The sequence below is a fragment of the Scyliorhinus torazame genome, chromosome 14, assembly GCF_047496885.1.
Source record: "Scyliorhinus torazame isolate Kashiwa2021f chromosome 14, sScyTor2.1, whole genome shotgun sequence".
Lineage (NCBI taxonomy): Eukaryota > Metazoa > Chordata > Chondrichthyes > Carcharhiniformes > Scyliorhinidae > Scyliorhinus > Scyliorhinus torazame.
In genome coordinates this window covers 208,204,153-208,221,125 of record NC_092720.1, presented here as the reverse complement: position 1 = coordinate 208,221,125, position 16,973 = coordinate 208,204,153, and the positions used below count along the sequence as shown (strand labels likewise).

Sequence of the window (16,973 nt, the reverse complement as noted above, 5' to 3'; positions counted from 1 at the left end):
TCCTACACGATCGACAGGGCAAACCCACTAGAGGTGGCAACACAATGGAGTACAGTCAGGAGGGACTGGATCTGCTCCGGACCCAATTAAGTCTCATGATATCAGGTCAAAATTGGTCAAGGGAGCCACCTGCTGGTTAGCATCATGACTATCCTACTATCCCACCCCCATCCTCCTCCGCCACCCCACAAATGTCAGTTGATGAATCAGTCGAACAAAAGTTGGAACGCGTACTGTAGGTGACTCGGCATTTAGACTTGGCACAGGGGAAGATGCTTGTGGTTGTTGGAGGTCAATCACTTTGGTCCCCGAACATCATTGAACGAGTTCCTTAGGGTAGTGTCCTCGGCCCAAACATCTTCTTCGGCTTCATCAATGACCTTCCCTCCATCATAAGATCAGACGTGTTAATACTGATGACATCAAGCTCCGAAGCAGTCGTGACTCATCAGGTACAGAAACCATCTGTGTGCGTGTGCAGCAAGACCTGAACAACATTGTGGTTCAGGCTGACAAGTGGGAATTTGCATTCTGGGCGCACAAATACCAGGCAAGGACTATCTCTAATATGAGGGAAACCAAATAGCTCCCTTTGACATTCGATTGAATTACCAGCACTGAATCCACCACTGTCAACGTAATGGATTCCGTTTCAATTGGCATGGAGGGAGTAAATGTTTGTGAAAGGGGCATTAATCAAGTCGACTACTTTCAAGCTTCGCGTGTGGTGCTGGTGCTGGATCCATCAATGCAAGTGGAAACTATTGCATCAAACTCCTGGCTTGTTCCTCTGTGATCAATGAACATACCCACTTTTGAGATTATGACGCTATCCTGGAGCTGATATGACTCACCTCCAAAAACCACAAGCATCTTATTTAGTGTTAAGCATGACTCGAACTCGTGAACAATTTTCTCGCTGGCTCCCATTGCTCCAGTTTTGCTAAAATCCTTGATGTCATACTCTGTCAAATACTGCCTTGATGTCAAACTCTTATATCGCCTCTGAAATTCAGCTATTTTATTCATTTTCAAACCAAAGCAGTAATGACGTCAGGAGCTGAGTGATCCTGGCACTCCTGGGGATCGTGTGGACCTTGGGTAGGGTGCTCTTTCCAAGAGCCGGTGCAGACTCGATGGGCCGAATGGCCTCCTTCTGCACTGTAAATTCTATGATTCTATGATTCTATAACCCAAACTGGACATTATCATAAGTGAGCGGGTCATTGCTTAGTGTCACTTGATTGAGCTGACGATGGCTCCTTCCATCACTTTACTGATGTAAAAGACTAATTGTCGGGAGAGGGTGGAATGGGAAGGGGGGAATTGGCCGGGTTGGATTTGCTCTGGTTTTAATGTACATAACTGGGCGATATCCCAAATTGCCTGGTCGGTGCTAGTGTTGTAGCTGCACTGAAAAGTTTTGGCTAGGTGCATGGCAGGTGCTGGAAGACAAGTCTTCAGTACCATTGCCGGAATATTTTAAGGGCTGGTCACCTTTGCAGGCTTCAGCGCCTTAAATGGTTTACTGCAAACCTGTGGAAGGAATTACATGTTCTGAAAACTGACACATGTGATGTTGGGACATCTGGAGTTTGCGAGAGACCAGAAATTAAAGTGGATCCGCCTGGAATATGCAGTGAGTAACTCACCTCCTGACTCCAAAGCTTGTCCACCATGTGCAAGATGCAAGTCAGGAATCTGACTGAATACTCCCCCACTTGTCTGAGTGAGTACACCTCTAACAATACTCAAGAACGCCATACCATCCACAACAACAGGGTCTGGGGTTGAGATCTAATCCTCACCTTCAACATTCACGCCATCCACCACTGAAACACAGTATCTTCCGTGTGTACCATTTACAAGATGCACTGCAGCAACTCACCGGGCCTCCTGTGGCAGTATCTTCCAAACCTGCTAGAAGGGCAAGGGCAGCAACACATGGGAACAACACCACGCGGAAGACCCTCTGCAAGCCACTCACCACCCCGATTTGGGAATATATCGCAGTCCCTTCACTATGGGTGTCACGGTGGCACGGTGGTTAGCACTGCTGCCTCAGCGCTCCAGGGTCTCGATGTTCAATTCTAGCCTTGGGTGACTTGTTTGCACGTTGATCATAGATATTTTCCCCGTAAAGATTTCCACTCTGTTGATGTGAAGTATTTCCCTGAACCAAACCAGTGACTACTTCCTGGTCCTTAAAGAGCGTTGGCTCTTCCCAGAGTTGTGAAAGGCGCTCTATTAATGCAAATGTTTCTCTCTCGTGAATAAGTTAAGCACCTTCTCTGTACCGATGTCAGTCTACTTGACATGTGTGGTACTTTGCGTTTAAATGTGAACTGCTATCGTCATGAGCACAATTCGGTTTCTGGACCTAGATCTAACACCGTGATTCACCTCAATGGTTTTAATCGGCAGCAAGTTCAGACTGGAGAAATATACAATGGAATTTCTATCTCCGCCCATCCCCGTCTCCTCCCCTTCTGTCTCTCCATTGTGAACATTCCTCGGCACTCCTCCCTGCAGCGTTCGATTGTTCTCCTTCGTGATCGAAATCCGTTTTCCCTTCAAACTTTGAGATTTTATGTTCCCGTGTGAGTCAACGAAATGCAGACTCTGTTGTAATACAATGTCTCTGAGTATTCCAGTGAATTTCATCGGGAAATCGCGGATCTGAAGGTGATCAGCAGAGCAGTGCCAGGTAAAACCGGCTTGAATCAGGAAGTGCTGAATGTGAACATGGCTTCCAGACAGCAGGTCCAGAGTTTGACCGAGTATGTAATTTGTCCCATTTGTCTTGATTTCTTCAACGATCCAGTTACAGTGCAGTGTGGACACAGCTTCTGTCGCTCCTGCATCTCCCAGTGTTGGGAAAAGAATGAGATAAACTCCTGTCCGGAATGTAGAGCGGAGTTTGCCGAAAGAAATTTCAGGATAAACCGGGCCTTAGCGAATCTGGCTGAGGAAACACGACGTTTAACCGTCAATCGGAAGGGGAAAGAAAGACATCTTCACTGTGAGAAACATCAGAAAGAACTGAAGCTGTTTTGTGCAACTGACAAGGAATTGATCTGTCTGATTTGTAGAGATTCGCAGGAACACCAATCTCATGACTTCATGGCGATTAAAGAAGCTGTCCAACTCTATAGGGTATCATGGAAATGCATTTTCAGTTTTTTTTTCCAGTATCTCGACATATTTTGATGTCTAATACTTTTGCCCCCGAATTTCTCTCCCAATCTCAGGAGCAGCTGAAATCTTCCTTAGATTCTCGCACCAAGAAGAAATGGGCTGTTAAAGAAAAGGAATTGAAACAGAAACTGAAGATTTCTGAAGTTAGGGTAAGGTCTCCCTGTGCTAATTTTCTGGGATCTCGGTTAGTTTTGTTCCCTTTATCGCGGGACATTAATCATGTTTCACATTTCATTTGGTAGGAACAGTCGAGCAGTCTGCAGACCCACATCACATCCGAGTTCAGTAAAATGCACCAGATTCTCACTGAGAAAGAGCAGCGTTTACTCAGAGATCTCAGGGAAGAAGAGAAGATGATCATCAAACAAATGGAAGAAAACCTTCGAGAGATTCAGGAGAATTTAAATTCTACTCAGGAGAAACTCTCCAAGTTGCAGAAACAGATGGAGCAAAAAGACGAGCTGACATTTCTGAAGGTGAGGGAATATATTCTGGTCAGAACAGTAAAACTTCACACTAACAGAATAATTGATGATAACTGTGAAATTAATGCAGCTTTTGATGAAAAATTCGAAGCAATTGTAACACCTTGTTTTGTCTAGTTCGGGGAAGTTGTCACATAAATAACGACACCCTCACCGCAGAAACATGGAGTAGCTGAAACTTCTCTGGAATTAATTGTCGTGATCTTGACTCTTGTAATTTCATTCTGTGTCGCACAAGTTTAAGTATCTCCTAGAACACTACATTTATTCCCCTTTTCAAGTATACACCTAATTCTCTTTTGAAACTGATTATGGAAACTACTTCCTGCTCTGTGCCACACATGACATTCCAGGTCACTCGGCATTGTTAGAAATCTTCCCTCGCCAATTATCTTGTGTTGTCTAAATGACGCGCTAGAGTTCCCTGTTTCTACTCCCGTTTCAAACTGACTACGTCACGATCTGGTTAAAATTTTAATCGACCCTGTGCCTGTTAATATTTGCAGCTTCCTGAGTTTTGACAAAGGGTCATCTGGACTCAAAACGTTAGCTCTTTTATCTCCTTACTGATGCCAGATCTGCTGAGATTTTCCAGCAGTTTCTCTTTTGTATCTTCCTGAAGTCTGTCACTATACTTCACACAATGTACATTATTTCTTTTAGGAGGAAGCTCGGCAGAAGAGGAGGTAGGACATGCCTTTCATTGAAATTCTGCATGATTTGGTAAAATAACTCAGAGCAGTGTTTACAATCAGTTTATAACACCAACTGTTTAACATTTACAGGGTTAGTGAGGAGAAACACGTGATCTCTGCAGCAGATGTCTCCCTCTCTGTCGGGAGGTTTCGAGGCCCTTTACAATACACCGCATGGAGAGAAATGATAGACTTCATTAATACCGGTAAAATTCTTACGTTCCTTTTCCCGTTTTTATAAATCCAGATGAGAAGGGTTCAGCCAGCTACCGTACTCGATATTACATTATCTCCAATGATCGAGCCTGGAATTTATGGGCCTTTGTAATGGACAAGGAAAGAATCGTGATCTTATTGAAGTATTCACGATCCTAAAGTTAAGAGAGAGGATGACGAAAGGTTGAGGACTCTGGGTCTGTAATCGTTGGAGTTTAGAAGGATAAGGGGGGATCTTATTGAAACATACAGGATACTGCGAGGCCTGGATAGAGTGGACATGGAGAGGGTTACAAAATCCACAGCAGTAGTACCGAAAAACCCACATTTAGATATTGGAGAGTGGAAATGTAGTTCAGAGTGAACGAGGTTGGGGGTTTGAGAGAACCCATGATCGGACAGACAGTGAGTCACTGAGTGCAATGCACGCCAGAGGAATTTGCACAGATTGGTCCTCAGTCCCATATTGTTGGTGGCACGGAACTTCAGTGTTGACAATGTTGCCTTTTCTTTCCTATACTCTTTTCTCTGTCCTTTCTGTGGTTCTGTTCCAATTATGGCAATCAGTGAATTTACCCTTCTTTCTTTGTTATCTATGTCCTAATGCTTAGAGTCGCCAGGTATCAAATGATGCCACCACAAATTGCAACCGGATATCCATCAAAGAGCCAAACACCAGTTAGTTAGTTCAAGGTCAAGGGTACTGTATTTACACACAATTAGTCATGCAACATAAACACTACTAGTTAAGTACACCTATCGACTAAGACAACCTGTACTTAACTTCGGGCACCCGGCTTAGGTCAGAAAACAGTAGCCGCAGTTCGGTTCTGGATCTTCTCAACTCCGGAGGAGTACTGCTGCTCAGCTAGGCTCATCCGTCTGGTAGCGAGTGTTGAACTTGTACTTGCTTCTGATGTTGCTGCACTTGGAGATGGCCGTGACCAGGGTACCAGGACCACGAGAGAGCGACGATATGGCAAACTCTTCTTCTTATACTTGGGGTTTTTCGCGCTCGTTTGGCCGGTCCTCCGGTTTGGGCCCTACTAATTGGGTGATCACTGATCACTCCGTTCGATTCCTAACCAATAAGTGGGCGGGGGTCTGGATGGCTGGGCGTGACCCAAGCGGTCACTGATCCCGTTGTTTGCATTTCCCTTGAGCAGGGAGTGGCGATGAAATGTCGGGGACTGTCCAGGTTGCTCGAGTACCAGTCGTTTGTCTTGGTGAAGATGGGCCATCAAATGCTAATCGGCCTCATTAAAATGCTAATTGGATGGAGTTTCGATACCGTCTGGACTTCCTGCTTACAAATATGCATTTCAGGCTCTGTCCATTTTACCCCTTAGGTTTTGCGAGTTTGCCTGTACCTAGCTGGAAGTGGCCATCCCAGATGGCAACAAGAATGTGCTCGATTATCTATGATGGGGAAAGCTGTGATAAAGGAAATCAGAAGATTTGTCCCTTGGTGGGAGTGGGTAGGAGCTATTTAAAATGTGAGAGTGCAGGGTGGGGGTGGGTGGCGAGGTGGTCAGTGCAGTGGGGGTGGGGTGGAAAGGTGAGGAGCAGCCAGCAGCAGGCAATATAATTTTTGCAGTCTCCTTGGCACAAATTATTTGAAAAGAGAACAAGAAGAAATAGCTTTTGATTTGTATAGCGACTACACGCCATCACAAATCAAGTTGCAGCCAGTGAATTGTTTATGAAAGCTGTTAACTGTTATAATGTAGGAAATATAATCCTCAATTTATCTACAAATATGACAATGACAAGATAATTTGTTTTTGTGATGTTGTTTGTGGGATTAAAGGTGACAGGGCACTAATTGTCACTCACTTCAACCTAGACTCCACCCAATTACTCGGATCTAGTTTCAGTTATTTACAATTCTTAGTTCACTAATTAAATGCACACCTATCTTGAATGTAATGCCATGTCCTGATGTTTTGTATCAATAACCGCATGGACAAAATATCAAAATTTGGTTCTGTTTTGTTGATATTTTTACTCTCTTTACCATACATATGGTTACAAATTGATATCCAGTCAGAATTCAGGCTGCAAGGCCAACCTAGATTGGAGCCCCAGTCGCCTCTGCGAATCATTGGAGCAGTTTATCTCAATAGTACAAAGCCACCTGCGCCATATGGATTGTCCATTCTTGCCCGTCTGCTCTATGTTCAAACCTCTGCTCTTTACAATGGCTGGAGCTCTGCTCCCATTAATATTTTGAGCTCCTGAATCCCAAAGTCATTAGAGCTGCGCTACCTTGTAGAAGATCACCATGCCCGTAAAACAGGACAAAGGTCTGAACCTAAAGCACGCTCTATCTAATCAGTTAGCTGTTCTTAGATGCCTGCAATATCCACTTTCTCTGACTTAAATAGAATAGAATAACCAGCTTCCTATCTCCTGCAATGTTTCTGCTTCAGTTGGGGGCCTTGCAATAAGGTCATTGGCCTTGGAATCCAATTATCCAAGCCATTGCTCTGGGGACACGGTTACAAATCTCACCACAGGAACTGATGGAGTTTAAGTTCAATCAATCAATCTGGGTTGAACAACCAGGTCAGTTAGTCAGCTAGGATGACCATGAAACTATCAAACTAGCTTTGAAAATGCTTCAAGTTCCATTAACCCAATTCCCACTAAACTGCTACAACGTAATTTCTCATCCGGCCATTTATGTTAGCTCACATTGTAAAAGGGAGCATATCCTGTCCAAATTGATTTCAGATCTGATTTTATCAACTTCACCTCAAAATACCCACCCTCAACCCCTGTGGTACCATATTATCCCCAACCTTGCTTTCTTCTACAACGTCCTGAAACGTGCAGTTTCGTTAGAAATACCTGTCTTTTTGTCAACAGCTGCAGATTTGATCAACACCAGTGAGAATTTTAAAATCCATTAAAAAACTAACGTGGGGTGAATAAATGTCATGCTGTATGACAGGGAGTATAGTGCATTATCCCTCACCAACCTCCTAAGCCTTCTTGTAACCATTGGCACGTCCAAGTACAACGTTTTCTACTTGGGGAATGTTACGGTGGGTAGGCAATGGTTTATATTTAAAGAACATGTGCATGAATTACAACAATGTTGCATTCCTATCTGTCACAAATGTAAAGAGGAACGGTGGTTCAACCAAAGAACATGTGCATGAATTACAACAATGTTGCATTCCTATCTGTCGCAAATGTAAAGAGGAACGGTGGTTCAACCATGGCTTCCAAAATAAATTATGGATAATATAAAATCCAATGAGGAGACACAAAATTGCCAGAAAAAGCAGCAAATCTGAGAATTGGGAGCAATTGAGAATTTCGAGAAAGAGGATAAAAATTGAGCAAGAGGAGTAAGTAGAGGATGAGACTAAAATTGCAGGGAACATATCAATTGACCGTTAAAACCTCTATAGATATGTGAAGAACATAAGAACTAGGAGCAGGAGTAGGCCATCTGGCCTCTCGAGCCTGCTCCGCCATTCAATAACATCATGGCTGATCTTTTGTGGACTCAGCTCCACTTTCCGGCCCGAACACCATAACCCTTAATTCCTTTAATCTTCAAAAAACTATCTATCTCTATCTTAAAAAACATTTAATGAAGGAGCCTCAACTGCTTCACTGGGCAAAGAATTCCATAGATTCACAACGCTTTGGATGAAGAAGTTCCTCCTAAGCTTAGTCCTAAATCTACTTCCCCTTATTTTGCCCTTAGTTCTGCTTTCACCCGCCAGTGGAAACAACCTGTCCGCATCTCTCCTATCTACTCCCTTCGTAATTTTATATGTTTCTATAAGATCCCCCCCCCCCCGTACCTTTCTAAATTCCAACGAGTACAGTCCCAGTCTACTCAACCTCTCCTCGTAATCCGACCCCTTCAGCTCTGGGATTAACTAAGTGAATCGCCTCTGCACACTCTCCAGCGCCAGTACGTCCTTCCTCAGGTAAGAAGACCAAAACTGAACACAATACTCCAGGTGTGACCTCACTAACACGTTATAAAATTGCAGCATAACCTCCCTTGTCTGAAACTCCACCCCTCGAGCAATGAAGGACAAAACTCCATTTACCTTCTTAATCACCTGTTGCACCTATAAACCAACCTTTTGCGACTCATGCACTAGCACACCCAGGTCTCTCTGCACAGCAGCATGTTTTAATATTTTATCATTTAAATAATAATAATAAGAGGACAATATGAGTTAATATAGAATCAGGCCCTTACAGGAAGAAGCCAGGGAAATTATAATGGGGAACGAAGAAATGACATATGAATTGAACGCACTATTTAGTTCCGCCTTCTCAAAAATGGGAACAAATAACCTCCCAAGATGCTAGCGAGCCAATGAGAGGGTAAAATTGAAGGATATCAGTATTAGTAAGAAAATGATGGTGGGGAAATTAACAGGGTTCGAGGGTGACAAATCACCACGGCCTGATAATCGACACAAAATAAAGGAAATCGTTCTGGAAATATTGGATTAATTGGTCCTCATCTTCCAAAATTATACAAAATCTGAACCAGTTCCTATAGATTGGACTGTGGTAAATGTAACCACAAACTCGAAAAATTTCATGATTCCCCCATCCAAATCGTTGACATATGTTGTGAATAGCTGGGGTCCAAGGACTGATTCATGTCGCGCCCCACTAGTCACTGTCTTCCACTCCAAGAGAAAATCAATATATTCCCACGCTGTTTCCTGGCAGGCACAAATTCTCAGTTCATCCTTTAACAAACTGTCCGGCTATATTCAGGAATCTGTAGACATTCGCTCCAAAGCCCTTCACTTCTTTTGCATCTCTCAGTATTCTCCCATTTATTATGCATTATTTTGATTTGTCTGACCTCCCCAAGATGCATCTCATGACATTTCTCCGCGTTGCCAATTGACTGCCCATTTGCCAGTCATTTGCCAATTGACTGCTCACCTGACTTGTTCATTGATATCTTTCTGTAGCCAACAGCTATCTACTCGCAATCAATTATGAAGGCTATTTTTTCCGTCTCTGAAACCGTCTTGATCATGCCTCTAACAAGTCCATATATAATTGAGTAATATATCAATATCAAAAAGGAAGAGACCTTGTACTGAACTTTATGGAAGCAACTTTCCAATCACAAAAGCATCGGTCAACAATTAACCTTTATTTATTGCCACTGAGCCGATTTTGCATTGAGCTTGCCACATTCCCCTGGTCCGATGTACTTTTTAAAACTAGGCTGCCATTTGGGACATTGTCAAGTGCCTTTATAAAATCCATGTAGACGACATTAGTTGCACTACCTTCATCAACCCTCATTGTTATTCCCTCAAGAAATCCAATCAAACGAGGCAGGCACAGCCTTTGCATAACAATATATGATAACTGTCCTTGATGCCTACATCCCATTCTATACGAGTTTACTCTGTCACTCAAAATCGAGTCTAATAATTTACCCACCGCTGATGTCAGACTGACTAGTCTGCAATAATTGATATGTCCCCTCACTCTCTTTTTAAACGATGCCAACTGATGTTACTTCTGGGCAGTCGTGTGCTAGGATGGAATCCTGGTGTCTGGACATTCTTTTGCTCCTTTGGGAAATCTTCTTTCAGCAGCTCTTCGGTCCTTTTCAACTTCTGCTGGGTCCAGCTTAAAACCAGACTCAACAGTTATTTCGAATCAGGTGGTGCCTGTTGCTGCAGAGTAATTATTTAAAGCATGGCCGTTAACACGTCATATGCCCTTTAATCACAATGCAGACTGAGATTGAAATGAATCCAAACCCACAGAGATGGAGTCTATTGAGGTGCCTCGCACCTTAACAGACTCCCACCTGCACCATCCTCCCTACTCACACTCAGTACTCCAAGGTCACACTTCACTCCTCTTACGCCACCTTGTGCACACTTCGCTGTCTGTGCAGTCCTCCACTCAACAACACTCTCCCACAGAGTCATTCCCCCCATATGTTCGCAATGATATTCTGGTCTTTGTCTGGTCTATATAGGGGTTGTTTAGCACAGGGCTAAATCGCTGGGCTAAATTGCTTTGAAAGCAGACCAAGGCAGGCCAGCAGCACGGTTCAATTCCCTTAACAGCCTCCCCGAACAGGCGCCGGAATGTGGCGACTAGGGGCTTTTCACAGTAACTTCATTTGAAGCCTACTTGTGACAATAAGCGATTTTCATTTCATTTTTCATTTATCCCTGGACATCCAAGATGTGAACTCTCAAGGGGAGCAAATTCCACACTTAGGTCCTATAACCGGAGTTAGAACTTTAAAAAAGAAAGAAAGTGTTCAAATTAATTCCAGTAAGAAACTAAATCACTGACTGTGGTTGTATTTTTAAAATATAACTTTCCTCCAGCTCCAGCCGCTTTGACTCTGGATCCGAACACAGCGAACCCCTGGCTCATCCTGTCTGAGGAGCAGACAAGTGTGAGACTTGGAGACAAACAGCAGCGCGTCCCTGACACCCTGGAGAGGTTTGATATCTGGGGCTGTGTCCTGGGATCGGAGGGATTCGCATCAGGAAGACATTACTGGGAGGTGGAAGTGGGGAACAAGACTTGGTGGGGTCTCGGTGTGGCCCAAGAGTCAGCAGACAGGAAAAAAAGAATAAACAGAAAACCTGAAACTGGATACTGGATTTTGTGGCTAGAGCCAGGACGAGGTTATTTTGCGGGAACCTCCCCCTCATCGACTCCATTTACCCCGTGTGTGAATCCCCGGAAGATTGGGGTTTTCTTGGACTATGAGGGTGGACAGGTGTCATTCTACAATGCGGACAACATGTCCCATCTCCACACTTTTACCCACACCTTCACTGAGAGAATCTTTCCCATCTTCAGCCCAGGATCGAATGACGGCGGGAAAAATATTGCACCGCTGACGATCTGTCAAATTAATGGTCACAAGCAGATCCAGCCCACTTTTTCACACCGCCTCCCTGTTTCCCGCCAGCTGTAACTGACGAGTGTGGGTCTCAGTCACAGGTGGAGATAGAAGCCAGGTTAACAGTCTGGACAGGAAAAACAACACTTCCTTTTAAAAAATGATCAATGGTTACTTATATCCTAGAAGACTCAGCAGGGCTTCACGGTGGTCAGGGACAGTGGATGGGATAATGTATCAGTCAACCACTTGCGTCACATTGAACACGGAATTATTTCCTAACACTTCTCAACTCTGTGTAGCCATCTCTCCTATAGGTCATGTGAACTATTGCTTTCTGATTTGCTTAATTTAGTTATGAAAATGAAATGAAATGAAAATCGCTTATTGTCACAAGTAGGCTTCAATGAAGTTACTGTGAAAAGCCCAGAGTCGCCACATTCCGGCGCCTGTTTCGGGAGGCTGGTACGGGAATTGAACCGTGCTGCCGGCCTGCCTTGGTCTGCTTTAAAAGCCAGCTATTTAGCCCAGTGTGCTAAACCAGCCCCATCAAAGGTTGTCAATGTTTGTATTTTGCACCCTTCAAATCCATTTATTATTACTTTCTCATAGAAATGCAAATATTTCAAGTTGTGACTTTCTTCTCTATTAGTTAAGTGTGATGTGGCCCATTCAGATATTAGCACTGCATCTTAATTTCCCAGTACCAAACCATTGAATGGCCCACTGTGACAAGCTTAATGATAGATTAGTGTTTCTTACAAATTATTTGGTGAGATTAGACCGTAGAATCACAAGAACTGGAGCAGGAGTGAACCACATGACACTGGAGCTGCCCCAGCATTCAGTACTATCATCCCTGCTCTGCCTCAGCTCCCAATCTCCAGGAGAGACCAATTAGATGTATCTCAGCTTTAAATATCTTACATGATGCAGCATAAATATCTCAGAAGAGAATTGCAAAATAATTCGCACACGCTTGAGTAAAGAAATTTCTCCTTATCTGAATGAATACCCTGTCAAGCTCCTTCAGCAGCATGTTTGTTTCAATGACATCACCCCTGATATTTTCTAAACTCGAGAACGTATGGGTCCAATTTACTCAGCCTTTATAATAGGACAATCCTCTGGTGCCTGGGACCAATTCTGAGCCGATCGATCAACTGCTTCTAAAATAGATATTGCTTCAATCGTTCTGACTCCATGCTTCCAGAATGTCTGAATCCACTGCAATTCAAAGACCACCACAATCGGTCCACAGTAGACACTATCTCCCTGACCCTGCACTCATCCCTGCAGCATCCTGACCACAAGGACCCCTACGTCAGACTCTTATTCATTAACTACAGCTTCACCTTCAACACCATTGTCCTAGCCAAACTCTAAAACCTAGGACTTGGCTCCTCCCTCTGAAACTGGATCCTCGGCATCCTGACCCATAGACCACAATCAGAAAGGATAAACAACAACACCTCTTCCAAGATAATCCTTAATATCGGGCCTGCATGGCTGCGTATTTAGCCCCCTACAATACTCCTTGTACACACACGACTGCATGGCAAAATTAAGCTCTAACTCCATCTACACTTTGCTGATGAGATGACCTTAGTGGGTCGGATCTCAAACAACAATAAGTCAGAGAACAGGAGGGAGATAGAGAACGTAGTGGCATAGTGCAACAGCAACAATCTCTCCCTCAATGTCAGCAAAACTAAAGAGCTGGTCATCGACTTCAGGAAGCAAAGCACTGTACACACCCTGTAGGCATCAAAGGTGCTGAGGTGGAGATGGTTGAAAGCTTCAAATTCCTAGGTGTACACATCACCACCAATCTGTCCTGGTCCATGCACGTCGACGCTATGACTAAGAAAGCACAACAATGCCTATAGTTCCTGAGGAAACTAAGGAAATGCGGTATATCCACATTGACTCTTACCAATTGTGACTGCTCGGTCCAAGACCGTAATAAACTACAGAGTCGTGAACACAGCCCGGTCCATCACATGGACCCGCCTCCCATCTATTGACTCTGCCTACACATCCCGTTGCCTTGGGAAATCAGGCAGCATAATCAAAGATTCCTCCCACAGGGGTTATTCTCTCTTCCAACCTCTTTCATGAAGCAAAAGGTACAAAAGTCTGAGAACACGCACTAACAGGTTCAAAAATAATGTATTCCCCGCTGTTACCAGACACCTGAATGGCCCTCTTATGGACTGGACGGATCTCTCTCCGCAGCTTCTCTACTGTTGCAGCACTACATTCTGTATGTTCCACCTGATGTCTACCTGAATACATGTCTATGTATTTACATTGTGTATTTACCATACGTTTTATCATTTTTCATGCATGGAACGATCTATCTGGACTGTACTCCGAATAATGTTTTCACTGTATTGCGATACACGTGACAATAAATCTAAATCTAATCTAATTTACTTTTTATTATGATTTGCATTCAATGCCACAAATCATTTCCATGGGAACATTCCATGCATTTTGAGTACGAAGAGCCTGTTCATTCTTATTTGGCCATTGGAAGGTGTGCATTGTTATTGAGAATGTTATAGATTGGATAAGAACAGGGATAAATCCATGTACCAGAGGTTGAGAATGTATATTTCATGCCTTCAGAGTCAATATTGGGTGATTTCTTCAATACTGGGCAGACTCTGGCCAATGGGCCACAGCACAGGCCTGAAATCACATCTCCACCAATCTGAGAGACCATGCTCATTGTCCACCAAATATCGTCCACCAAATTCGAGCCTGCTTTACGCTGAGTGAATCAGGTTCCCTCAACTGGTCAATCGACTTCCCTCAGTTCCACCGGGCACACCACAAATCTCACTCTGACTGAAACCTGTTTCCGTTGGTCTACTTACAAAGTGCCCACAGCCGGTAAGGCTATCCCCCTCACACTTAGTGACAGCACAATAACAATAACCTACATTTACATAATGAAACAGTCCAAGGCTCTTCAGAACAGCGTTATGAATCTGATACGCAGAAACATGAAGAGGTTTTACCTTAGATGAGCAAAAGCACAGACAAAAAGATTGGCTGAAAGTGGTTCCTTAAAGGAAATAGGTGAGGTAGAGATGTGTAGGGATGAGAATCCCTACTTGGCTAGTACAGCACATCCCTGCATTGTCTCCCATATCCTATCCTCTGGAAACATGATGTCAGCTAAAACTGTTCACCATGTCTTACTTCAGAGAAAATCAGGCTCCCTGTCACCCGATACTCACTGATCTACATTGGCCCCCAACCAAATAGCATCCGGATGGTAAAACTATCATCCTTGTTTTTAGATTATGGCCCTCCCTCTCTTTGCAATTTCATCCAGCTCCACAACACTGTTTTCTCTAATTCTAGCTTCTTGTGCATTCTGAATGATTCTTGTCCACCATTGGTGGCTGTGCCTACAGTTTCCTTGACCTTCAGGAGTAGCGGGGATGGAGGGATGGGTGAGCGTTTCGGCAGCAGCAGAACTGTGACATGGGCTGTGACAAGTTAGTCCCTCCACTATTCATTATGATCATGGCTGTTCATCCAACTCTATACAGCCTGTTCCCCCATTCCCCATAACCTTGATCTCTTCAGCCGCAAGTGCTATATCTAACTGCTTCTTGAAAACATACAGGGCGGGATTCTCTCAGCCCAGGCCGGGCTGGAGAATCGCCGAGACGTGCGTGAATCGGTCGACGCCGCCCCAACGCCTGTCCGCCAATTCTTCGGAGAGCGGAGAATTGGCACGATTGGCGCCGGTGCTGTTCACGCGGCGCTGGTCGGGGCTGCTGTACGCGGCCCTCCCGCTGATTCTCCGCCCGGGATGGGCTGATATATCGCGCAAAAACATCCGAGTCTCGCCGGCGTCATTCATACCTGGTCTTACCCTGCAGGACCTCGGCGTGAATGCATCTGGGGGTGGCCGGGTGGGGGGAGAGGGGGCCAACCCGGGGGGGGGGAGGGGCTCCACTGCGCCCTGGCACGCGAACGGGGCCTACCGATTGGTGGGCCGGCCTCTCCGGCTTAGGGCTTCTTTTGTTCTGCGCCGGCCCCTGTAGCCCTACACCATGTTGCGTCGGGGCAGGCACGGAGAAGGGAGCCACTGCACATGCGTGCATTGGCATCGGTCCCACTGCGCATGCACAGACCCACGGCGCCCATCTGGCGCTGGCCCCCTGTACATATCAGAATCGCTGCTCCTGAGGCCATGTTGTCGCCATTGAGAAACGTGACGCCGTTTGCGACAGCGTCAACACTTAGCCTCAGGATCAGAGAATCCCGCCCACAATGTTTTGACTTCAACTGCTTTGTGTGATAGCAAATTCCAGAGGCTCACCACTCTGCAGGTGAAGACATTTCTCCTCATCTCAGCCCTGAATGGTCCAACTTGAATTCTCGACTGTGACCCTTACTTCTGGACCCCCACACCATCTACACATGCTTCCTGCATCTACCCTGTCTACTTGTGTTCGATGTTACTGTGAGACCCCCACCCCTCCCCTCATTCGTCTAAACTCCAGCGAATGTAATCTTCACTGACTCAATCTCTCCTTATGTGTCAGTCCCGTCATCCCAAGTATTATTATGTTTCACCTTATGTTTCCCTCCATAACAAGAACACCCTTCCTCTGATCGACCAAAACTACACAAAATAATTCCTGGTGTAGCCTCATCGAGACCGTGTATAATTTCAGCAAGACACATCTGTTCCTGTACTCGAATCCCCTTGCTACGAAGACCGACATACAATTTCCCTTTTTCACTACCTGCTGAACTTGCATGCTTAATTTCAGCAGCTGCCGTGTTCCAGGAGTAAACCATGCTTCAGCAGGTTATTTATTGACGGGGTGGCGGGGAATGGGTGAAGATTGTGGGGGGTGGGGGGGCGGTGAAGAGATGAGTAAGGTCTAGCCAGTTTTTGAATAAGCAAATAAGCAAGAAGAATCGGGAACACTGAAGCAACCGCACATTTCGCCTAATATCAGATGTGACTCTCTACCAATAGAAAGGATCAAACTTTTAATATAAAATGTTTAGAAAGCTGAAAGATTGTCTCTCTAAAAATTCACACATATGCATAATAGGGAATAACGGGTTGTTGTTCAGTTAATGTCAACAGATTTGTTCTTCCTTTTTTCAAAGCATCCCCTCCAAATGCCCTGTAAAAGGAGTTCACAAAAGCTATCACTGTCAGTACAGGGTGGAAATTTAGAACAGACAATTTTAATTGTTATGGAACTATAAATTTCCAACTTACACACTATCCTGCTTCCCTGTGCTGAAATCCAAACCCATCTCCATGTTTTCTTCCCTCCAATCCCAGTTGTCTACTTCCACAGGCGGGTTTACTTATGATGTGAAGATGCCAGTGTTGTACTGGGGTGGGCACAGTAAGAAGTCTTACAACATCAGGTTGATGCCCTACAGGTTTATTTGGAATGACGATCTTTCGGAGCGTAGCTCATTCATCAGGTG

At 44.6% G+C, this 16,973-nt stretch overlaps 1 protein-coding gene across 1 annotated transcript; it reads left to right on the top strand.

The window, feature by feature from the left end:
• The first annotated feature begins 1,817 nt into the window (after positions 1 to 1,817).
• Positions 1,818 to 13,870, top strand: LOC140390402 (zinc-binding protein A33-like). Its single transcript, XM_072475548.1, has 6 exons — positions 1,818 to 3,156; positions 3,252 to 3,347; positions 3,441 to 3,674; positions 4,347 to 4,369; positions 4,469 to 4,584; positions 10,960 to 13,870. The coding sequence occupies exons 1-6, from the start codon at positions 2,746 to 2,748 to the stop codon at positions 11,559 to 11,561; spliced, it is 1,482 nt and encodes a 493-aa protein (XP_072331649.1). The 5' UTR covers positions 1,818 to 2,745; the 3' UTR covers positions 11,562 to 13,870.
• Positions 13,871 to 16,973: the final 3,103 nt, after the last annotated feature.

What these genes read in the sequence shown, in the direction of transcription:
- LOC140390402 (XM_072475548.1), top strand. Translation starts at nt 2,746, where the DNA reads ATGGCTTCCAGACAGCAGGTCCAGAGTTTGACCGAGTATGTAATTTGT. An exon ending in AAGCTGTCCAACTCTATAGG is followed by an intron (nt 3,157 to 3,251) that starts GTATCATGGAAA and finishes TCCCAATCTCAG; the next exon opens with GAGCAGCTGAAATCTTCCTT. An exon ending in GAAGCTCGGCAGAAGAGGAG is followed by an intron (nt 4,370 to 4,468) that starts GTAGGACATGCC and finishes TAACATTTACAG; the next exon opens with GGTTAGTGAGGAGAAACACG.